Source organism: Oncorhynchus masou, chromosome 8 (assembly GCF_036934945.1).
Source record: "Oncorhynchus masou masou isolate Uvic2021 chromosome 8, UVic_Omas_1.1, whole genome shotgun sequence".
NCBI lineage: Eukaryota > Metazoa > Chordata > Actinopteri > Salmoniformes > Salmonidae > Oncorhynchus > Oncorhynchus masou.
The window spans coordinates 10875824-10900483 of NC_088219.1; the positions used below are offsets into that span (position 1 = coordinate 10875824).

General features: G+C 42.1%; 1 protein-coding gene across 1 annotated transcript in view; it reads right to left on the reverse strand.

Moving 5' to 3' along the window:
- Window positions 1-17358, reverse strand: part of LOC135544065 (protein phosphatase Slingshot homolog) — a 43908-nt gene extending 26550 nt beyond the window's left edge. The window contains exons 1-2 of the mRNA XM_064971433.1: window positions 17157-17358; window positions 8683-8726 (exon numbers count right to left, since the gene is read on the reverse strand). Coding sequence (XP_064827505.1) covers window positions 8683-8726; window positions 17157-17219 — 107 coding nt within the window. The 5' untranslated portion in view covers window positions 17220-17358. The remainder of the gene's footprint in view (window positions 1-8682; window positions 8727-17156) is intronic.
- Window positions 17359-24660: the final 7302 nt, after the last annotated feature.

Here is a 24660-nt window from a genome sequence, read left to right on the forward strand (position 1 = left end):
TATGTCAAAATAGATTTTATATTTGAGATTCTTCTAAGTAGCCACTTGATGACAGCTTTACTAGGAATGCTTTTCCAACAGTCTTGAAGGAGTTCCCACATATGCTGAGCACTTGTTGGCTGCTTTTCCTTCACTCCGCAGTCCAACTCAACCCAAACCATCTCACTTGGGTTGAGGTCAGGTGATTGTGGAGGCCAGGTCATCTGATGAAGCACTCCATCACGCTCCTTGGTCAAATAGCCCTTACACAGCCTGGAGGCGTGTTGGGTCATTGTCCTGTTGAAAAACAAATGATGGTGCACACCAGATGGAATGGCATATCACTGCAGAATGCTGTGGTAGCCATGCTGGTTAAGTGTGCCTTGAATTCTAAATAAAATCAGACAGTGTCACCAGAAAAGCACACCATCACTCCTCCTCCATGCTTCACGGAGGGAACCACACATGCGAAGATCATCCGTTCACCTACTCTGCGTCTCACAAAGACACAGCTGTTGGAACCAAAAGTCTCAAATTTGGCCCAAAGGACAGATTTCCACCGGTCTAATGTACATTGCTAGTGTTTCTCTGCCCAAGCAAGTCTCTTCTTATTGGTGTCCTTTGGTAGTGTTTTTTGCAGCATTTTTGACCATGAAGGCCTGATTCACACAGTCTCCTCTGAACAGTTGATGTTGAGATGTGTCCGTTAATTGAACTCGGAAGTATTTTTTGGGGCAATTTCTGAGGCTGGTAACTAAATGAACTTATCCTCTGCAGAAGAGGTAACTCTGGGTCTTCCTTTCCTGTGGCAGTCCTCATGAGAGCCAGTTTCATCATAGCACTTGATGGTTTTTGTGACTGCACTTGAAGAAACTTTCAAAGTTCTTGACATTTTCAGGATTGACTGACCTTCATGTCTTAAAGTAAATGGACTGTTATTTCTCTTTGCTTATTTGAGCTGTTCTTGACATAATATGGACTTGGTTTTTTACCAAATAAGGCTCTCTTCTGTATACCACCCCTACCTTGTTAGAACATAACTGATTGGCTCAAACGCATTAAAGAAATTCCACAAATGAACTTTTTACAAGGCACACCTGTTAATTGAAATGCATTCCAGCTGACTACCTCATGAAGCTGGTTTAGAGAATGCCAAGCATGTGCAAAGCTGTCAAGGCAAATGGTGGCTATTTGAAGAATCTCAAATATAAAATATTTTGATTTGTTTTAACACTTTTTTGGTTACTACACGATTCCATGTGTTATTTTATGGTTATGATGTCTTCACTATTATTCTATAAAATGTAGAAAATAGTAAAAATAAAGAAAATCCCTGGAATGAGTAGGCGTGTCCAAACGTTTGACTGGTACTGTGCATAATGGAGAGAGAGCCTACCTTTCATGGTTGTTTGATCAATAGGACTGTAAAGTTCCCAAATGTAAGGGGACTACCGTGTATTGACATATTTTTAGAAATCCATTCAGATGTATTGTGTATCTTTTGGTGAATGCATTCTAATGATCTAAAGTCAAGCTGTTGCAACTGTCTGTAAACACCCAGTCCAGTTCAAAGTGAATGATGGCAGGCCTGTGTAGCAAATGGCTTGTTTGCTTAAAGGCCTACTGTAGCTCTGATTGTCTATGGTGCACCGGTCTGCGGAGACTCCGGTCCAGATTGCTAAAGCAGTTTCACAAATGACTTAGTATGTCTGTCCCAGACATTCTAAGAATTAATGAAACGTGAAAACCATAAGTGCTCGCTTGTCAGAAATGTTTATTTTTAATCTTCCTGAGATGTCTATGAACAGGTTTTAAGATTTCATGTTGCTAAAATGCTGTCAGTTCCACTTTAAGAAACTGGTAATAATTCTTTTAATTTCCTGGTAAAATGAAGGTAAACATTACCTGAATACAACAGGGAGGTGTTTAACAGTCCCAGCAGCGATTTCTAACCTCATCTCTCCTTGTTTTTCCAGGACTGACCTATTGAAATAAAACCTCTCACAAAACTGCTTACAGAGAATGGAGGGCCTGACTGGTACAAATCGGTTACACTCATACAATTGTTTCCTTTCTTTAGCTCTATTCTCTTCTCATACCAGGTCACCTGGCTGTTATGTTCTAGTCCCTCCTCATACCACCTGGCTGTTATGTTCTAGTCCCTCCTCATACCACCTGGCTGTTATGTTCTAGTCCCTCCTCATACCACCTGGCTGTTATGTTCTAGTCCCTCCTCATACCACCTGGCTGTTATGTTCTAGTCCCTCCTCATACCACCTGGCTGTTATGTTCTAGTCCCTCCTCATACCACCTGGCTGTTATGTTCTAGTCCCTCCTCATACCACCTGGCTGTTATGTTCTAGTCCCTCCTCATACCACCTGGCTGTTATGTTCTAGTCCCTCCTCATATCACCTGGCTGTTATGTTCTAGTCCCTCCTCATATCACCTGGCTGTTATGTTCTAGTCCCTCCTCATATCACCTGGCTGTTATGTTCTAGTCCCTCCTCATATCACCTGGCTGTTATGTTCTAATCCCTCCTCATATCACCTCTCTGTTATGTTCTAGTCCCTCCTCATATCACCTGGCTGTTATGTTCTAGTCCCTCCTCATATCACCTGGCTGTATGTTCTAGTCCCTCCTCATATCACCTGGCTGTATGTTCTAGTCCCTCATCATATCACCTGGCTGTATGTTCTAGAACCTCATCATATCACCTGGCTGTATGTTCTAGAACCTCCTCATATCAGGTCACCTGGCTGCATGTTCTGAGAAGTTTAAGTATTGGGACAGACTCAAGTGTGTGTATTTTTGGTTTTACTATCCTTGTAGGGACCAGACCTCTTGACAATGATGGTAAAACAAGGAACATCTATACAAAAATGGTGACATTTCACAGGTCCCCACAAGGAAAAATGCAATTTAAGGCTTAGGGTTAGAATTAGGGGTAAGGCTTAGGGAAACTGATATTTTAAAATGGGAAACAATTGTTTAGACCCACAAGGACATTAAAACATTTGTGTGCTTGTGTGAGTAATCAGGTTCGGAGGTAATGATTAACACAAGGAACACTGACTAACTAACATTGTGACCAGATAAACAGTAAACAGTGGTTATCCAAAGCCTGATTGATGGAAGGCTGTGGGGTACAAATGGGTATCTGACGCTATCACTGTGGTCAGATAAACAGGGAAGTCCACTAACCCAAAGTCTGATGCAAGAGGGTGCAGTAAAACTGTGAAAGCCGTTCCTGGTCGATTTCCTCTCTGGAACCAGCTCATACCAGGGTTTGATTCATTTGTTCAGTAACCCATTTCTGCTGTAGGGCCTTGCATAGAGAGCAGAGGTTTATGTCATTTTATCTGAGCAAATAGAAGTATGTACATGTGTAGAGGAGGTGGCGTGGGTCACCTAGGCTTTAGCTCAGAGGGCTAGTACAGTCCAAGTCACATTGGCAACCTGGGTTCAATACAAGGTCTGCTGTATTCATGCATGCAGGATGCACGTAATCTATCGAGAACAATAAAAGGTATCTGATGAAAGTCACACCTTGCCCTGACATAGCCAATCACAACCTGTGGAAGTCTGAGGCGGCCAATCACCTGACCGCTGTGTCATTAGACTCTGCAAAGACAGACAGCCAGCCAGCCAGCCGTTAATACTGTACTTGTGTCAGGTGACTTTTACAGTGAACAATATAAAAGTGACGTCCCCCTGTTGACAATGTCCAACCACTACTGACTCAGTCAATACACAGAGCAGTGTCTCTCTTTCCATTATAGATGTTGGGGCGGGACAGCCATTTACCTCTGTTGCTACCTTCCAAACTAAAACAACTTGGCTTCAATTTGGTTTGAAAAGACCTTGGATGTTGTTTTGGGGACTTCTGTGTTCCTTCCATAGAACAATGGAGAGAAAACACCCGTTGACCTTCGGCAGCATGATTTGGAACAGTAGTGCAACTACTGTACAGCTGGTGGTCAAGGAGGTACATGTCGAGAGACAAGACATTAGTCTGATGCATGCAGGGGGGGGGGGGGGGTATTCGTGCACGCACACACTCCTGATCATGACCCCAAACGATGCATTTCTCAGTGTATTAGATTACCCTCAGAAACACACACACACCTAGGCCTATCTAATCCAGGTACAATATATTGACACACAGGTCCATCCGACTGTTTAAAGGGTATTAGGACGACCCCTGTTCATCCCCTTCAAAACGCTACACCATTTGCACTTAGCAGCTCACCAAGACGCACAAACATCCCCAGGCAGGCAGCATCTGGAAATAGTATCCACTCGAGGAGTTCGCCTGAAAAGGTTCAATCTGGAGTGGCTGAGAGTGTGTGTTGATAAAATACTTTCCATAGTGTGAGCTGCTCAAACAAAAGGGGAATGTGATGGGTTCACACTCAAAAGCTATGTTGCATTAAAGCTTACTTCATTACTCAATGTTCTTTATTATTTTCACTGCATCAGGGATAGCGTACACAGACGTTTTGGCTTTACAGCCTTCTTCAGCGTGTTGTGTGAGCTGCTTCCATGTGTATTTGTTGAATAGATCACATTGAAAAATATATTTTTCAAACGTGATTTGTATCCTCTTTTAATGAGAAGGCACACACACAACTCAAAAGTGTGCGCGCGCACACACACACACACACACACACACACACACACGTTGCTGCTCCTTGTGAATATTGATTTCACTCCCAGCTGCACAAACACTGACAGCTCTCTCAATGCGATAACAGAAACACCAAACTGGCCTGTGATCCATGTTCTGTTCTAATTATTTTGGCCCACATCCTGACAGACTCTGACAAGCTACACTGCTCTCTAGTTGACAGTCAGAGAACTGCAGTGCCAACATTGACTGAGCCTTTCTGACAAAAATGGGACAAATAAAGCATTGGGAAGAGATGAAGACCTAGTACAGACTTTGTTTAGTAAACACACAGACGAACACACAAGCAGAAGGCAATGTTACGTGAGAGCTGTTCAGCTGCAGTCTGTTGGGGACAGAGACATGACAAACCTGATCTACAACGACTCCACAGCTCAGACACTCACTGGTCTAAGCAACAAAGGGAGAATCGCATTGTGATGTTACAATAGCACAGGAGTTCTTTATGGAGTCAATCCCAGAGGAGTTCTTTATGATGTCACAATCACACAGGACAGAACGCTCACACAGGTGCTGCTTGAGGTCACCAACTGTTTCCATTAACTTGTCCAGCGATTTCTCGATTTAGAAAGTTTGCATAGAAAATACATGTGACAATTGCCTGCTAGGGTGCGTTTCCATTGAACAATCTTGTGTCGATGAAAACAGCTGGACATAATGATACCACACCTAAAAAATAAGTTTGTGCGAAAACCTGGTGTTGAATAAAAATGTTGTGGTTGAAGTGTTTCTATTACCCCTTTAGGCATTAATAAATTTCCCTCCCACCTATCTGTTTCATGTCTCAGGTAGTCTGTGAAAGCCAGCATGGATAGAATGTAACAATTGACTAATATTCTAATAATCATCATGTGCCATCGTATCGCCCATGTACCGTGCCATGGTGAGACTTGCACTCCTGTAGATCTGAAATAATTGCAAGGTGAAACTTGCCAGCCAACCAGAAAAGCAAGGCGAAGCAATTCAGGCATTCTTGAAAGTCAGGACAACACTTGTCCTGCAAAGAAAAATGCTTATAGTTGAAAAAAGAAAAGAAAAGTATTTTGCAAGACCGAGGCATTTACAATTATGCCGCATTCAAAACAACTGGAAGCTCGGAACTCCGAAATAGCAGACTTCAGTGCGTTCAAAACTGGGAACTCTGGGGGGGGAAAACAAGTTCCAACTGGGGGAAAAAAATTGAGATTTGTACAGCCACCCGACTCAAAAACCCTGGCCTCGTTCTAGAACTCTGACTTTCTGACCTGAGGATCACTGATGTCATGATTTGACCTATTTTTCCGAGGTCCCAGTTGTTTTAAATGCGGTATCTTTTGTGGAGAGAGCTTTATAGCTATGCAGTGACATGTGCCCTGCGTACCTTCAAAAGTATTTGTCAATCATAATTTATTCAAAAAACACAGTCTCCATCGTCATTTGATGAAAACATTTAGAAATTTAGAACCAGGAACAGATATAGCCCTTGGTTCTCTCCAGACCGGACTGCCCTTAACCAACACAAAAACATCCTACGGGGTTCTGCATTAGCATCGAACAGCCCCCGTGATATGTAACTTTTCAGGGAAGCTAGAAACCAATATACACTGGCAGTTGAAAAAGCTAGCCTTGGCTTTTCTAAGAACAAATTTGCTTCCTGCAACACAAACTCAAAAAAGTTCTGGGACACTAAAGTCCATGGAGAATAAGAACATCTCCCAGCTGCCCACTGCACTGAGGATAGGAAACTCTGTCACCACCGATACATCCACTATAATTGAGAATTTCAATAAGCATTTTTCTACAGCTGGCCATGCTTTCCACCTGGCTACCCCGGTCAACAGCACTGCACCCCCGACAGCAACTCGCCCAAGCCTTCCCCATTTCTCCTTCTCCCAAATCCAGTCGGCTGATATTCTGAAAGAGCTGCAAAATCTGGACCCCTACAAATCAGCCGGGCTAGACAATCTGGACCCTTTCTTTCTAAAATGATCTGCCAAAATTGTTGCAACCCTTATTACTAGCCTGTTCAACCTCTCGTGTCATCTGAGATTCCCAAAGATTGGAAAGCAGCTGCAGTCATCCCCCTCTTCAAAGTGGGAGGACACTTTTGACCCAAACTGCTACAGACCTATATCTATCTTACCCTGCTTTTCTAAGGTCTTCAAAATCCAGGTCAACAAACAGATTACCGACCATTTCGAATCCCACCGCACCTTCTCCGCTATGCAATCTGGTTTCAGAGCTGGTCATGGGTGCATCTCAGCCACGCTCAAGGTCTTAAACGATATCTTAACCACCATCGATAAGAAACAATACTGTGCAGCCGTATTCATTGACCTGGCCAAGGCTTTCGACTCTGTCAATCACCACATTCTTATCGGCAGACTCGATAGCCTTGGTTTCTCAAATGATTGCCTCGCCTGGTTCACCAACTACTTCTCTGATAGAGTTCAGTGTGTCAAATCGGAGGGCATGTTGTCCGGGCCTCTGGCAGTCTCTATGGTGGTGCCACAGGGTTCAATTCTTGGGCCGACTTCTCTGTATACATCAATGATGTCACTCTTGCTGCTGGTGAGTCTCTGATCCACCTCTACGCTGACGATATTCTGTATACTTCTAGACCTTCTTTGGACACTGTGTTAACAAACCTCCAGACGAGCTTCAATGCCATGCCATGGCCTCCAACTGCTCTTAAGTAAAACTAAATGCATGCTCTTCAACCGATCGCTGCCTGCACCTGCCTGCCCCTCCAGCATCACTACTCTGGACAGTTCTGACTTATGTGGACAACTACAAATACCTACGTGTCTGGTTAGACTGTAAACTCTCCTTCCAGACTCACATTAAGCATCTCCAATCCAAAGTTAAATCTAGAATTGGCTTCCTATTTCGCAACAAAGCGTCCTTCACTCATGCTGCCAAACATACCCTCGTAAAACTGACCAAACTGTCCAATACCCTACTCGATAAATTGGATGCAGTCTATCACAGTACCATCTGTTGTGTCAAAGCCCATATACTACCCACCACTGCAACCTGTACGCTCTCGTTGGCTGCCCCTCGCTTCATACTCGTCACCAAACCCACTGGCTCCAGGTCATCTACAAGACCCTGCTAGGTAAAGTCCCCCTTATCTCAGCTCGCTGGTCACCATAGCAGCACCCACCTGTAGCACGCATATCTCTGGTCACCCCCAAAACCAATTCTTCCTTTGGCCACCTCTGCTTCCAGTTCTCTACTGCCAATGACTGGAATGAACTACAAAAATCTCTGAAACTGGAAACAATTCTCCCTCACTAGCTTTAAGCACCAGCTGTCAGAGCAGCTCGCAGATTACTGCACCTGTACATAGCCCATCTATAATTTAGCCCAAACAACTACCCCTACTGTATTTATTTTGCTCCTTTGCACCCCATTATTTCTCTCTCTACTTTGCATTCTTCACTGCAAATTTACCATTCCAGTGTTTTACTTGCTATATTGTATTTATTTCGCCACCATGGCCTTTTTTTGCCTTTACCTCCCTTATCTCACCTCATTTGCTCACATTGTATATAGACTTTTTCTACTGTATTATTGACTGTATTTTTGTTTACTCCATGTGTAACTCGGTGTTGTTGTATGTGTCAAACTTCTTTATTTTATCGTGGCCAGGTCGCAATTGTAAATGAGAACTTGTTCTCAACTTGCCTACCTGGTTAAATAAAGGTTAAATAAAATAAATTTGCCACAATAAAAGTTAGACCGAAGAAAAATCCACCCGTCGAACGGATAAAAATATTGTCGATCTTTAGAAAATGTATCATTCATTCATTCATTCATTCATTCATTCATTCATATATATATATATATTTCCATTACACGTCTCAATGATTTTTATTTGCAACATTGCTTTTGTCGAATAAACCTGCTTACTGTCACATTTATCAGATTTCTCACAATTGCACATGGTCTCTGATGTCACAATGGCACAGAGTGACATTTGTAGTGTCACAAACAAGAGTGATGATGTCAGGGGGTGTGCGTCTGTCTTACCTCCTAGGCTGAGAGCGCCGGTCATCCTCCCCACTGCCAGACTCCTGAGGAGAGAAACACACAGATGGTTATAACACAACATCAGTGTGGTCAGCTAGTCCAGAGAATGACCAACTCTCACATTGACCAGTTGGGGAGTAATGCATCCCATTTAACTGATTTTAAAAAGTGTTTTAACTGTACTCCACTACCTTACCAGCAAAAATATTGTAATCAGATTTACAGATACTTTTGAAGAACCCCATGATTATTTCTAGGGTTTCTTTTCAATTGAGAAAGAACGTTTGCACCATTTTTCTGACACCTTTCTGATTCAATAACCAGAGTTCCATTCAACCATTTCATGTGGATGAATTATCTGATGTGTGAAAAACATCATGACGGGCAGATGGAAACACAATATGCCAGTACAATTTTATAAATGCTAACAGACAATTTATTTATTGACATCGTGGGATTTATTTTTGTCGATACAATTAATTATGTGAGACATTGCGGTGGAATTCATCATTTCGAAGTAAACTTGGAGTCATGCGATATGTTGTGTGGTCCTCCCACTACAACTCAGGAAAGCATGCAGTTTATTAAACTACAAATGAAATAAATGATGAACTGACCAGGGTGATGAAAGTGCACGTGATGAGCTTGATGCTCCTTTCCAATAAATTGAGGGTCGTATTCTGGTGACATGATAATCGATGTGGCTCCCATTTGACAAAAAAAAAATGCCTCTTATCCATAATCTCATTGTAGGTAGCCGTACCCGCACTGTAAATGCGACCTGTTGAGCAGTTGGCTAGAGCACACCAGCCTAGACCAGAGTGGGCACATTTGCTTTATAACGCAACACTATGTGACAAAACAATCAGTAGAGTTAAAAATGCGATAGAAACCCATTTAACTTGTATTTTCCCATTTGGTTTCTCAATTTTTTTGGGCACAAATGTGTTTACATGCCTGTTAGTGAGAATTTCTCATTTTCCAAGGTAATCCAGGTGTGGCATATGAAGAAGACGATTAAACAGCATGAACATTACAAAGGTGCACCTTATGCTGTGATTGTGGCCTTTGGAATGTTGTCCCACTCCTCAATTGCTGTGCGAAGTTGCTGGATATTGGCAGGAACAGGAACGTTGTACACTTCGATCCAGAGCATCCCGAACATGCTCAACGGGGACATGTCTGGTGAATATGCAGGCCATGGAAGAACTGGGACATTTTCAGCATCCAGGAATTGTGTACAGATCCTTGCGAGATGGCGCTGTACATTATGCTGAAACATGAGGTGATGGCAGCAGATGAATGGCACGACAATGTGCCCCAGGATCTCGCCACAGTGTCTCTGTGCATTCAAATTGCCATCAATAAAATGCAATTGTGTTTGTTGTCCGTAGCTTATGCATGCCAATACCATAACCCCACCACCACCATTGGGCACTCTGTTCATGGCTGTCTGACATCTGCCCAGGACCGTTGAAACCCAGATTAATCCTTGAAGAACACTCTTCTCCAGCGTGTCAGTGGTCCTCGAAGGTAAGCACTTACATACTGAAGTTGGTTACGACACCAAACTGCAGTCAGGTCAAGACCCTGGTGAGGACGACGAGCATTCAGATGAGCTTCTCTGAGATAGATTTCTGTACAAACTGTCAGAATCCTTGGTTGTGCAAACCCACAGTTACATCAGCTGTCTGGGTGCCTGGTCTCAGACAATCCTGCAGGTTAAGAAGCCAGATGTGAAGGCTGGCATGGATACGCATGGTCTGCAGTTGTGGGCATATGCTTAAAAGATTCTGTTGAAAATACGCCCGGCCTTTATCAAAATGAAATGTTTTAGCATATTTTCAGTGTGGAACCTGTCTATGTTAAGGGGGGGTTATAGCCTCAGCTAAACAATTCTTAATGGCTCTAACAGTTCCTAAAGTGGAAAATAGACCAGACGCAATTATTCTAAAACTGCAGCTCGTTTTCGGAACACATTTTCCTACTTCAATCAACCAGTCCATTTAGAATTTGTGATAAAACTGTTATTTGGCAAGGAATGTTTAAGTTTAAGTTTATTTTTACAGGGACAGTGCACATTAATCAACGTTTCAGTAAAAGTGCCGGTTTTAGCCAGCTGGCTAATTTTCAACCGCAGACCCTGGGCAGGTTATTAAAAACAATTACAATATAGACAATAGCAGCATAGGACAAGCAAGACATAGCATACAGACATAGCAACATAGAACAAAAAACAGCAAGACAAAATTCATAAGAGCAACAAAGTGTTTCTACACCTCACAAGCTACAGACAACAGATAACATGGAAAGCGGTAACACACAGCTAGGGATTATGTTCACAAATCTGATTGACCTTTAGCCATGTCTTCAAGCATTTTGTGAAAGTGTGATATGTGGTGCAGTTGTGTGTCTGATGGCAGTATATTCCAGACATGGGAAGCTCTCACAGAGAAAACGGATTTACTAAAGGTGCTTTTCCTACAGTCACCTCTCATGGCAGACCTTATGGATCTGCTGCCATATGTTTGGGTTTTCTGTTTAACAGAAATACTGAGTGGAGGAGGAGCCAGGCCATTTAGGATCTTGAATACAAGACGGTGTATTGCACAAGATTTTCCCAGCTCAGGAGCTCATGCTTTCTGAGGATGTAACAGTGATAATGGCTATTGGGCTTCCTATCAAGCACTTTGAGAGCCTGTTTCTAGACAGACTGAATAGGTCTTACTGTTGTACAGCAAGCTTGGGCCCAACTTGGGGCGGCAGGGTAGCCTAGTGGTTAGAGCGTTGGACTAGTAACCGAAAGGTTGCAAGTTCGAATCCCCCAGCTGACAAGGTACAAATCTGTCATTCTGCCCCTGATCAGGCAGTTAACCAACTGTTCCTAGGCCGTCATTGAAAATAAGAATTTGTTCTTAACTGACTTGCCTAGTAAAATAAAGGTAAAATTAAACTAGTAGTATGTTAAGTGGGGGAGTATCATAGATTTTTAAGTACAGTTTTGCTACCTCCGTAGTCAAACAATTTCGTATAAATCGGAAATTAGCTAAGTTGAATTTGGTTATTTGAATGACCTTTTTCCACATGCTTTTTAAAAGGTTGGAATCAAGTATGATGCCAAGGTACTTAAAATCAGATACCACTTGGAGCTTCTCCCCTGACACAGAGTAGCTTGTGTATCCCATCAATTAGATGTTTTTATGGGAACTTTTACAGGGTCCAGTGGGGTCCTCCCCCTACATTTTTATTTTACATTTAAAAATTAATTTCCTGCAATTCTACAGTTTGACTTGACTTATCATGCACATTTTCTGGGGGATTTTGAAACCACAGTATAAGTGGAAGGATAAGTGCTAATTTCCTGCTACTCTATACATTTTGCCATGAGGCGGAGAGAAAATGTTGCAGTTTTAATGTAACAGTCCAGTGAAAATCTCACTTTTAAAAAGTTAAACCCCTAGAGTTGATGTCCATGCCCCAACAGAAATCTAATCAGCCTTGTTTTTTAAAATTCCCATAAAAATATGTCAGTTTAAACTAGATGCATCTGGGTTATTTTTGCATTTGATGCATCTCAATCCACTGCATTGCGGTGAAAGGTGACAGAGCGGTGGTTGTCAGACCATGAGACATCCCGAAAATTGGTATTCTGTACTGTTTGAACGGTTCGGTAGACAAACTATTAGGAACCCTGTATGGAAAGATTATACTCTCACAATGGTGTTCTCCGTCTTGGGACTAGTCTGAAGTCGGGACAGACGATCTGCCAACTTCTTTCTTTAGGGGGTGAACAGTTTGGGCTACACACTAATCTGTGTAAAGGTGAGATTCTCAGGAACACAAACATGTCAGATGTTTTCTCTAGGACACCCACAGCCCTCACAAGACTGAAAAGCCCCCCGGTACCAGTCCAAAAAAAATGTATGGAATTATATTGAAACCTTTTAATGACAAAAATACAAGGGTTCATTTTTTTTTATTTTTTATTAATGTTTCCTGATCTTTCTTATATCTCAGGATATAGGACAGACACTTTGGAAACAAACTTCCTTTTGATTTTTTGGGGGTGTGTCTATCAGTTGTTCCATGTAGTGAATCTGTTAGTCAATGCGTTTTATGGGCTAATAGCAGTACAGCTAAATAAAATGTTTAAAATCAAATTATTTTATATATTTTTTGTTTCATCAAATAGCAAAACTTTCATTTGTATGAATCTCTCAAAACAATCCCATATAGCTTAGTAGAACCCTACCTCCCCCAAATCCTGTGAAATGACATCAACACATACTGGAGGAGTTACTGGCTAGCTACAAGTGGCTAGCTTAGCTAACACACTAGCTTCCGTACGTCGGTCATGGTGCGCATGACTAGAATAACACGTTGATGAACCACCAAAGGCATACCCCATTTCTGTTTGAAAATTGAGGAAGGAATAGGAGATGGGACGTTTTTCATGCCCAAAGTCCATTCTAAATATTTGGCCATAGCATAAGAACACGTCATAAGCTATCTGGGGGGCCACCCCGACCTCTCTTCAGGAAAAACTAAATTCACTTGCCCGTTCATGCAGCCACAATGCACATTTCACCAAATAGTTCTACAGTATTTAAAAAAATATATTTATCCCTACAATTGAGTGGGCTAATAAGTCCTTCGTTTTCAGATGATGCTCAGGTAAAATCATTTGGCTAATCTATATTTCCAAGACTTGAAGATCAAGGGCAAGGGGTATTTAATGAATTGGAATGACTGGAAGTTATACAGACTTTGGTTTTTAATGTGGAGATAATAATTTGACTGGGCTTTATCTGTAGGAGAAAGCAACGGGTTTAGAAGACTAGATATCCAACCCATCAAGTCAAATGCAACACCCGGTAACTATGTATCTAACATTGATTTATCCTGCAATATATGTTGTTGAATTGGTAATATTAATTTGAGATTACTTTACTGAGTTTGGGAAATCCCAAAATTACTTTACTGATTACAATTTTGGAAATAACGGATTACATTTAGAAAGTAACCAATTTAACCCTGGCACACACACATAAGAATGACCGTCTCTCTCTCACACTAGAGAATGACCAACTCTCTCTGTCACACACAGAGAGAGAATGACTGCGTGCAACAGGCTATGCAGTTTAACTACCCCTATTAGAGCAGAGAGACGAGCAGTTCAGCCTGTATTCAATTTGCTCACCCTCTCCAGGAAAATGACCTCAGTCTGTTTATAAGGCGCGGTTTGAGAGAAAAAGATTCACACACAAACATGTTTGGATTTTCCCTGACTGTCAAGTTTTTATTTTGGTGATTGTTCGTTCTAAAATGATCTTATTTAACAAATATATAGCTCCATTATCTTTCCATATACTTTATCTGGTTTTAGTCACTTAAGTTTACACTGAAAACATTTTACCATCTTAAATCATTTCCCAAAAATATATCCATTTATTTTTTTATTTAAAAAAATTGCAGTGGAGGCCATTATTTATCAGCTGCAATGCACCTCTGCTAAATGCATTCAGGAAAAACACTGATCTCCATCTTAACACAGCTATACCACGTTATAGTCCACTAGTATATATTTTATGGTTCTATTTTTGCAACAAAAAAAAAAGACAATGGAAAAAGACAATGGAAAAATCCTATGCTTCATTATGTAAATATTAAGAGTGTGGGATTTGAGGACATGTTGGCCCGGAGAGTAGTGCAGGCGATAGGGGTAAGAACAGGTGGGTCTGGGCAGGTGTGATGTTGTGTATATGTGTGTGTCTGTATATGTTTTGGATTGTTTTAAAAGTATATAAATTCATTAAAAAGTAGTGTGTTGTGAGGCATCTGCAGGATAGGACGGTAGGGGAAAAAAAATTAGGTGAATCCCCACCGCCATTCAACGTTTTCCATTTTGACCACTCAGGCAGAGAAGGAAGGATGATCTACTGAGTGTAGGTGTCCCTTGGAGTATTACAGCAGCAGTGTGTGTGTGTCTGGCCCTCATTGTCATAGCAACACTGCATTGGAGCTGGCCAGGTTCAAAGGGTTTCTATAGAGCGAGAAGACCCAATGGGCATCTCACAAGACACCTCACACACCACCACCCAGCCATGGGACACAGCGCATGTATGCGTTGTGGGTTTGTTCATTAGGATCCCCATTCGCTGATGCAGCAGCTACTCCTCCTGGGTCTACACAAAGGGTAGATAGATGTGCTTTTATTTGTATTCCCATTAGCTTTTGCAGAAGTAGCAGCTATTGTTTCTGGGGTCCTGTGTGGAGGGAAAGGGCAGCGTAAGTAAGACAAGGCTATCATCTGGCCTCACTCACAGAACCTGTTTAGCCGGGGGAAGGTAGAGAGAGACGTCAATGACAGGGTCATGTCCAAGATTACAATGCTGGTGAGGAACGTTCTGCAACATAACTCAACCTCAGTTCACACTCCTTGTTTTGGGGAAGCTAAAAGCAAATGACAGGTTGTATTTCTTTCTGTCCCCCCAGACCTCCAAAATCAGTACCGTCTTTGACTCCAAACAGGCTCAACTGGTCGAAACAGACAGTTCAAGGACAGACTGACGAAAACAACCATGGTAGTAGTGGTTTACCTTAGTTTGAGGCATCTTCTGCAACTAAACTGTTACGCCATAAAACAGAGATGCTTCCCTGATAGGCTGACACTGACTGACTCACCAGAGCACAAACACTCAAACTCTAGTGAGTTTGTGGCATTGACTGGTGTTATGACTAATCTAGCATCCTCATGAGATCAAGGTGTTACTCACAATATATCGTGATCTGATAACGTCGCAATGAAGTCCTACCATTTCACTACGGCCCAACAGACTTCTGGTTTAGATGAAAACACAGAGTAGGGGAGATACACATAACTTGTTGTGTATGCAAAAAGGCTGAAAATTGGCTGATGTGTTTAAAAAAAATATATATATTTTTTTTTTTTTAAATTTAAATGTAGGGTTGCTGCAGTTTCTTATTATCTACATTGTGAGAAATGTAGAGTAAGAGTGCTTTCTAAAGGGAGAGCACCCAATGAGGGACATACTCCTGACAAGTGAACCACTACTATTGCTCCACTTGTGGCATTCAAGAGCTGAAGAGAAAGAATGGAGAGGGATTGATCGTTGGATTAGTGGCATATACCGTACTTCTATATCTACATTACTTGCTATTTAGGGGTTTAAGGTTGTGCTTCTGTATATCATTTTGTGACATCAGCTGATGTAAAAAGGGCTTTATAAATAAATGTGATTGATAGCTGCTAGAAGAAACTACTTTAACACTTGTTTACACTGAGCTGCACTGGAGTCAAAATGATGCTGGTTTTACCAGAAAACTGCCATTTTCATCCTCATGCTAGCTAGCATTAGCAACAGCAGCCATTATGGAATGGCACACCTGAGAGGTTTGTTTGTTCGACCCATATCTCACGCCGGATCCAAGGTGTCTCCATGATTGCGTTCCGACCCCAGTGCAGTTCAGTAAAAACAAGCGTAGCAGTTGGGTCGGAATATTCTGGCAAGATTGACAGATAATACTACACTGTACCCAAGACAGACACATCGTATGTTGAGTAAATACTTATCTGTTTCTTCGGGCAGCCTACAACTACTAGCACTCACTATTATGCAAGTGACCCTTGGACCATGCAGGAAGCCAGAGCACTATTTAGCAATGTGCAGCATGAACTCTTGCTTCCTGATTGCCTGACAGGCTTCTGTAATGAGGCACAGGGCACACAGACGGTGTGTAAATACCGGAACCCGGTTCAGCTGCTTTACATAGATAATACGTCTACACCGGTCAAGGCAATAAACTACTAGTTCACATGCCAACGACACAACAGTCTAGAGACTTGTAAATTACCCGCATGCATACGCGTCACGAGTACCACAAGGCTTTATTACATACTGAAGAGCAGGAAATGTGGCTTTAGTTAGTTACTTCTCCAACGAGAAACGAGTCACGGTTTATTCCAGGAAACAAAGAAAGTGACCAAATCATGTTCCTGGTTTGATAAAGTGTGTTTTGATGACTTGGGGAGGCCAGTTAATCTAGTGAACGAACCTGCCATTTTACAGTAGACTATAGTCACTCGCTGATGTGTCTAGTAGCCTGGTCTTACCGGCGTGTAAATTATGTCGCGATGTCAGTAGCAGCTGACGAAACCTACCAGACAAATGTTGCCTATATTTCTTCTCTTGAAACCATAATAAGATGTGATACGATTTACACACGTTTCATTGTCTGTGCTTGGTAATTTTGTTGCATTGTAGCTATCTATCACTGTTGCATCACATTTGAACTGATACATTTGCTACTGTTATTCCAAAATGAATAGACATTTTACGCATGCGTATAAGTACAAAGGCAGTTATGTACAGTCCGCAAAAACAGCGGAAATCAACCCAAAGCTTCGAGCGAGAGATTCGATGGTTGGGGGGGTCGAAACGACCGTGGCTTACCGAAACACAGGGGCTGGAACTGGTGCTGGGGGTCGGCGAGCGCTGCACGGTAACCAGCGCCATTCAGCGACCGGGAAACAGATACCTGAGAGAAAGCGACAACGAAAAGACGGTCATAATTGTTTGAAGAGAAACCAGCTGTATCCGTGGTATTCGCTCTCTCGTTCTCAGGCAGCTACCTACTCCCCGGCTATTTCCTCTGTATGGCGGATCCGCGCATGCGCAGCAACCGCCAGCTGTTAATTCCGATTAACCCGTGATGGAAACAGACAAAGCAGCAGACAATACACCAGAGGAGTATACGGTGCATTCGGAAAGTAATCAGACCCCTTCACTTTTTCCACATTTTGTTACATTATAGCCTTTATTCTAAAATATATTAAATTGTTTTTATTCCTCATCAATCTACACACAATACTACATAAGGACAAAACAAAAACAGTTTTTATTTTAGCAAAAGTATTAAACAAAAAAATAATGAAATATGAACTTTTAAATAAGTATTCAGGCAGTCTTCTTGGGTATGACACTACAAGTTTGGCACACTTGTATTTGGGGAGTTTCTCCCATTCTTCTCTGTAGATCCTCTCAAGCTCTGTCAGGTTGGATGAAAGATAAGCTTGAAATGGGCATAGACTAATTGATTAACAACCAAAAACACATATTTTCTTAGTTAGCTGGCTAACTCATTGAGCCTTCTTTGTAGTGCACTTCTTAGTGTAGGCTATGAAGTGATTTCCCACACTCTTCATCTAGAATAATAATATACATGGCTGTCTTTCTTGTCAATCTGCTGAATTTACATTGTCATTTTAGTCCTTTAGAAGATGCTCTTATCCAGAGCGACTTACAGGGCTAGGTAAGATAACCACATATCACAGTCAGAGTATATACATGTTTCCTCGATAAAGTAGCTATCAGCAATGTCAGAGCTAGTAAAGGTGGAAAAAAGTAGTGCAAGTGTTTATTTCTGAAAGGATGTATTTTTTTTGGGGGGGGGGGGGGTGATTTATGATACTTTGAAGAGGTAGTGTTTCAGATGTTTTCGGAAGATGGGCAGGATCTCTGCTGTCCTAACGCCAGGGGAAGCTAGTTCCACCACTGGGGTGCCAGGACAGAGCTTGGACTGGGCTGAGCGGGAGCCGACCTCCCGTAGGGGTGGCAGGGCCAGAGACCAGAGCTAGCAGGACGGTGTGCTCAGTTTGGGGTGTAGGGTTTGAGCATAGCCTGAAGGTAGAGTGGGGAAGTTCCTCTTGCTGCTCTGTAGACAAGTACCATGGTCTTGTAATGGATACGAGTTTCGACTGGAAGCCAGTGGATTGTGTGGAGGAGAAGGTTGACATGGGAGAACTTACTTGCCTTTTTTTGTGTGCTTTGAGAATCTTTGAAAAGCGCTATATAAATTGAATAAATTATTATTATTACATGCAGTAAATCTACAGGACAAAGGTCTGGATTGAAACCCTACATTGTCCACTATCAGCTCAGTTTTGAACTAGTGAGCACGGTGAATCTGAGGGAGAAAGTCAAAACTGTGTTTCTTAGCTCCTGTGGCACAAGACTCGCTGCCTGTCTGAGCTTGCACTATGCTGCTACTCTCTTTAACCGCAAGTAGGTAGATGATGCCACTAAACACAAATCAGTTTTTGTTTTCCCAGTTTAATAAATGAGCTCAGGACAGTGGTGGGAAAACTACGGCCCACGGGCCCATTCAATCCAGATCCGGCCCATGGGAATTATTACCATTTCATTTGGTATATGGACACCCCTTCAAATGAGTGGATTCGGCTATTTCAGCCACATCCATTGCTGACAGGTGTATAAAATTGAGCACACCACCATGCAATCTCCATAGACAAACATTGTCAGTGGAATGGCCCGTACTGAAGAGCTCAGTTACATTCAACGTGGCACCGTCATAGGATGCCACCTTTCCAACAAATCAGTTCGTAAAATGTCTTCTCTATTATTGTGAAGTGGTAACGTCTAGGAGCAACAACGGCTCAGCTGCAAAGTGGTAGGCCACACAAGCTCACAGAACAAGACCGCCGAGTGCTGAAGGGAATGGCCATTGCATCAGCTGTCTGCGGTTGCAACACTCAATAGGGAGTTCCAAACTTCCTCTGGAAGCAATGTCAGCACAAGAACTGTTCATCGGGAGCTTCATGAAATTGCTTTCCATGGTCGAGCGGCCACACACAAGCCTAAGATCACCATGCACAATGTAAAGCTTGCCGCCATTTGACTCTGGAGCAGTAGAAACATGTTCTCTGGAGTGATGAATCACGCTTCACCATCTGGCATTCCAACGGACGAATCTGAGATAGGCTGATGCCAGGGGAATGCTACCTGCCCCAATGCATAGTGCCAACTGTTAAGCCTTCCCAGATGAGGCTGTTATAGCAGGAAAGGGGGGGACCAACTCTATATCAATGCCCATGATTTTGGATTGAGATTTTTGACGTGCTTTTGATAATGTAGTGTATTTTGAAATAACTGTCATTTTTCTGGCCTGAAATTTGAATTTCAAAATCCCGATGTGGTCCTCGAGACAAAAATTTGACCACCCCTGGGTTAGGATGTGGAGAGTAAACTGATCCTAGATCTGTGCCTATGGGCAACTTCTACTCTGAACATACATTATCTGCGTCCCTAATAGCAAACTGTACTCTCTATAGTGCACTAGTTTTACCAGGTTCTCTGTTCAAAACTAATGCACTAAATAGAGAATAGGGTGCCTCTAGGGACACTCCCTGTATTCACACCATCCACACACACAGCTGTTATGTCAGCAGGAAGTGTATCGCCACCTCCACCACTTCCTCTTCCTGTAGCCCCTATCCCCCATAATACAATGTGCTCAACAACAGCAATATAGGTCTACATAAACAATATAGTGTGCCTTGTCCTATAATTCTGGCTATATTCAAATGTCTGTTTTGTTTTAAAGGATGGTTCTGATGCAAAACAAAGTTTTGTTTAGACAACCTATACACACAATGACAACACCTGTTTACTCAAACAGACACACATGAGCAAACATCCAATGTAAATAGTTTTTAGCCTAAACCACTATACTGTGCTTTATCTCCATGAGAGGGTTTTGATGCTCTGTCGAGTCTTCTCCAACAGAGAAGCTAACCCTTCATGGGTGGTGAAGAGGAGAGATAGTTTTAATGTCATATGCACAAGTACTGTGAAATGCCTTTCTTGCAAACTCAAAACTCAACAATGCAATAATCAATAACAATGTACAGTGCCTTGCGAAAGTATTCGGCCCCCTTGAACTTTGCGACCTTTTGCCACATTTCAGGCTTCAAACTGTATTTTTTTGTGAAGAATCAACAACAAGTGGGACACAATCATGAAGTGGAACGACATTTATCAGATATTTCAAACTTTTTTAACAACTCAAAAACTGAAAAATTGGGCGTGCAAAATTATTCAGCCCCCTTAAGTTAATACTTTGTAGCGCCACCTTTTGCTGCGATTACAGCTGTAAGTCGCTCGGGGTATGTCTATCAGTTTTGCACATCGAGAGACTGAAATTTTTTCCCATTCCTCCTTGCAAAACAGCTCGAGCTCAGTGAGGTTGGATGGAGAGCATTTGTGAACAGCAGTTTTCAGTTCTTTCCACAGATTCTCGATTGGATTCAGGTCTGGACTTTGACTTGGCCATTCTAACACCTGGATATGTTTATTTTTGAACCATTCCATTGTAGATTTTGCTTTATGTTTTGGATCATTGTCTTGTTGGAAGACAAATCTCCGTCCCAGTCTCAGGTCTTTTGCAGACTCCATCAGGTTTTCTTCCAGAATGGTCCTGTATTTGGCTCCATCCATCTTCCCATCAATTTTAACCATCTTCCCTGTCCCTGCTGAAGAAAAGCAGGCCCAAACCATGATGCTGCCACCACCATGTTTGACAGTGGGGATGGTGTGGTCAGGGTGATGTGCTGTGTTGCTTTTACGCCAAACATAACGTTTTGCATTGTTGCCAAAAAGTTCAATTTTGGTTTCATCTGACCAGAGCACCTTCTTCCACATGTTTGGTGTGTCTCCCAGGTGGCTTGTGGCAAACTTTAAATGACACTTTTTATGGATATCTTTAAGAAATGGCTTTCTTCTTGCCACTCTTCCATAAAGGCCAGATTTGTGCAATATACGACTGATTGTTGTCCTATGGACAGAGTCTCCCACCTCAGCTGTAGATCTCTGCAGTTCATCCAGAGTGATCATGGGCCTCTTGGCTGCATCTCTGATCAGTCTTCTCCTTGTATGAGCTGAAAGTTTAGAGGGACGGCCAGGTCTTGGTAGATTTGCAGTGGTCTGATACTCCTTCCATTTCAATATTATCGCTTGCACAGTGCTCCTTGGGATGTTTAAAACTTGGGAAATCTTTTTGTATCCAAATCCGGCTTTAAACTTCTTCACAACAGTATCTCGGACCTGCCTGGTGTGTTCCTTGTTCTTCATGATGCTCTCTGCGCTTTTAACGGACCTCTGAGACTATCACAGTGCAGGTGCATTTATACGGAGACTTGATTACACACAGGTGGATTGTATTTATCATCATTAGTCATTTAGGTCAACATTGGATCATTCAGAGATCCTCACTGAACTTCTGGAGAGAGTTTGCTGCACTGAAAGTAAAGGGGCTGAATAATTTTGCACGCCCAATTTTTCAGTTTTTGATTTGTTAAAAAAGTTTGAAATATCCAATAAATGTCTTTCCACTTCATGATTGTGTCCCACTTGTTGTTGATTCTTCACAAAAAAATACAGTTTTATATCTTTATGTTTGAAGCCTGAAATGTGGCAAAAGGTTGCAAAGTTCAAGGGGGCCGAATACTTTCGCAAGGCACTGTATTACTAGGAGAAAAAACCTACAAGAGATAAGAATAAGAAATATGAAATACACAATAAAGTAAGTAAGTAAGCATACTATATACAAGAAATATTTAAAAAGTCAGTTCCAATAGCACATTTACAATTTGCAGGGATACTGGATTGGTGAAGGTAGATATGTATAGAGATATCTTTGAGTGGAGAAGAGAAGAGGAGAGATATATTTGAGTGGTGAAGAGAAGATGAGAGATATCTTTTATGAGTGGTGAAGAAAAGGGAAGAGATATCTTTGAATGGTGAAGAGAAGAGGAGAGATATCTTTATGAGTGGTGAAGAGGAGAGATAGCTTTATGAGTGGTGAAGAGGAGAGCTATCTTTATGAGTGGAGAAGAGAAGGGGGAGATATCTTTGAGTGGTGAAGAGAAGTAGAGAGCTATCTTTATGAGTGGTGAAGAGAAGGGAAGAGATATCTTTGAGTGGTGAAGAGAAGTAGAGAGATATATTTATGAGTGGTTAAGAGGAGAGATATCTTTATGAGTGGAGAAGAGACGGGGGAGATATCTTTGAGTGGTGAAGAGAAGAGGAGAGATATCTGTATGAGTTGTTAAGAGGAGAGATATCTTTATGAGTGGTGAAGAGAAGTTGTAAGATATCTTTATGAGTGGTGAAGAGAAGTAAAGAGATATCTTTATGAGTGGTGAAGAGAAGAGGAGAGATATCTTTATGAGTGGTGAAGAGAAGTAGAGAGATATCTTTATGAGTGGAGAAGAGAAGAGGAGAGATATTTATGAGTGGTGAAGGGGAGAGATCTTTGAGTGGTGAAGAGAAGAGAGATATCTCTACGAGTGGTGAAGAGGAGCGATATCTTTATTGAGTGGTGAAGAGAAAAGGAGAGATATCTTTATTCTCCAAGATAAGTTGACTGAGAACACATTTTTATTTACAGCAACAACCTGGGGAATAGTTACAGGGGAGAGGGATGAATGAGCCCATTGTAAACTGGGGATTATTAGGTGACCATGACAGTTTGAGGGCCAGATTGGGAATTTAGACAGGACACCGGGGTTAACACCCCTACTCTTGCGATAAGTGCCATGGGATCTTTAATGACCTCAAAAAGTCAGGACTCCCATTTAACATCCCATCTGATAGACAGCACCCCACACAGGGCAGTGTCCCCAATCATTACCCTGGGGCATATATTTTTTTTAGACCAGAGGAAAGAGTGCCTCTTACTGGACCTCCAACACCACTTCCAGCAGCATCTGGTCTCCCATCCAGGGACTGAACAGGACCAACCCTGCTAAGCTTCAGAAGCAAGCCAGTAGTGGTATACAGGGTGGTATGCTGCTGGCTATGAGTGGTGAAGGGGAGAGATATCTTTGAGTGGTGAAGAATAGTGAGCAGATATCTTTATGAGTAGAGAAGAGGGAAGATATCTTGATGAGTGGAGAAGAGAAGAGGAAAGATATGTATGAGTTGTGAAGAGAAGGAGACATAGTCATATAAATTACCCAGTTGAATTCAAACACCCTGACAACACTTCTCATTAAGGAGGCCTTTTGACACAATGGCCAGAAATCAGTTTGTTTTGTTTGGTTGTTAAGTTGTTAATTGCATCATGCCTATAATTGCTTCACCACACAATTATGCATGTGTGAAAGAACATGACTACGTGAAAATAAATTGTAAAACACATACACACAGTTCATGTTTCAGTAGCGCTGGCCCCGCCCATTTTAGTACTGAGCAACATGCAAGAGCTATAACACACAAAGAATGAAAGAGAGCTCTGAGGTGTATCGAATGGAAACAAACTTAAACAAAACAAACATTTTTACAGAAACGCTTGTTCTCTAGGGTGTGTGCTAATGAATACATTCGTGTTCGAGTTATCCATCCATCCCTGGTTGTCCCTCTGCCTGAGTAGCAGAGTCTCTCTGTCTTTGTGAGGAGATAAACAACAGTGGCAGCCGAGAGAACGGGAGATGAGATTTGGATTACGACAGGGATAATGGTGTTGAGGTTTACAGTCACTCGGGAGAGACAACGGAAGAGTCAGGATGGAATCAACGCCTCGGCTTTAATCACAGGGTAGCTCTCTGAGCACACTGATCTCAGCAGAGATAATGACAATCAAAGAAAGTGAGAAAGCGTGGGTATTAGTGGTAGGGTATTACTAAGGAGAACTGACATGGTGGTGTAGAGTCAACAAACCATGAAATTGTTATGGTTTTACGGTAATTAAATGCAATAAAGAAACGTTGTTTTTTTTCAAGCCTCCCTCATCTGCAAATAGGAATTAACAGTTGTGCTGTAGCCCAAAGGCTGGCAGACAGCGATCCTGCGTCGTGTTCCTCTTTACCGTCCAAAGGGAACGTATGCAGCCGGCTTTACACTCGTATCCTCGATTTAATGGCAAGAAGGCGGAAGAAAATGGGAAAATATGCATACTTTCTTTATGAAACACCATTTCATTTTCCACAAACATGCTAGATTAGCTAATGCTAGTCCTGAATGTTGCGTATCGCGTTCAGACAATCAGGTTGCAGCAGTCTTTTTTTTCACCTCTGCTCTGATGTTTCAAAGTAAAAGACTGCTGTAACTTGATTGGGTGAACGCGATACACAACATTCAGGACAGGCATTAGCTAATC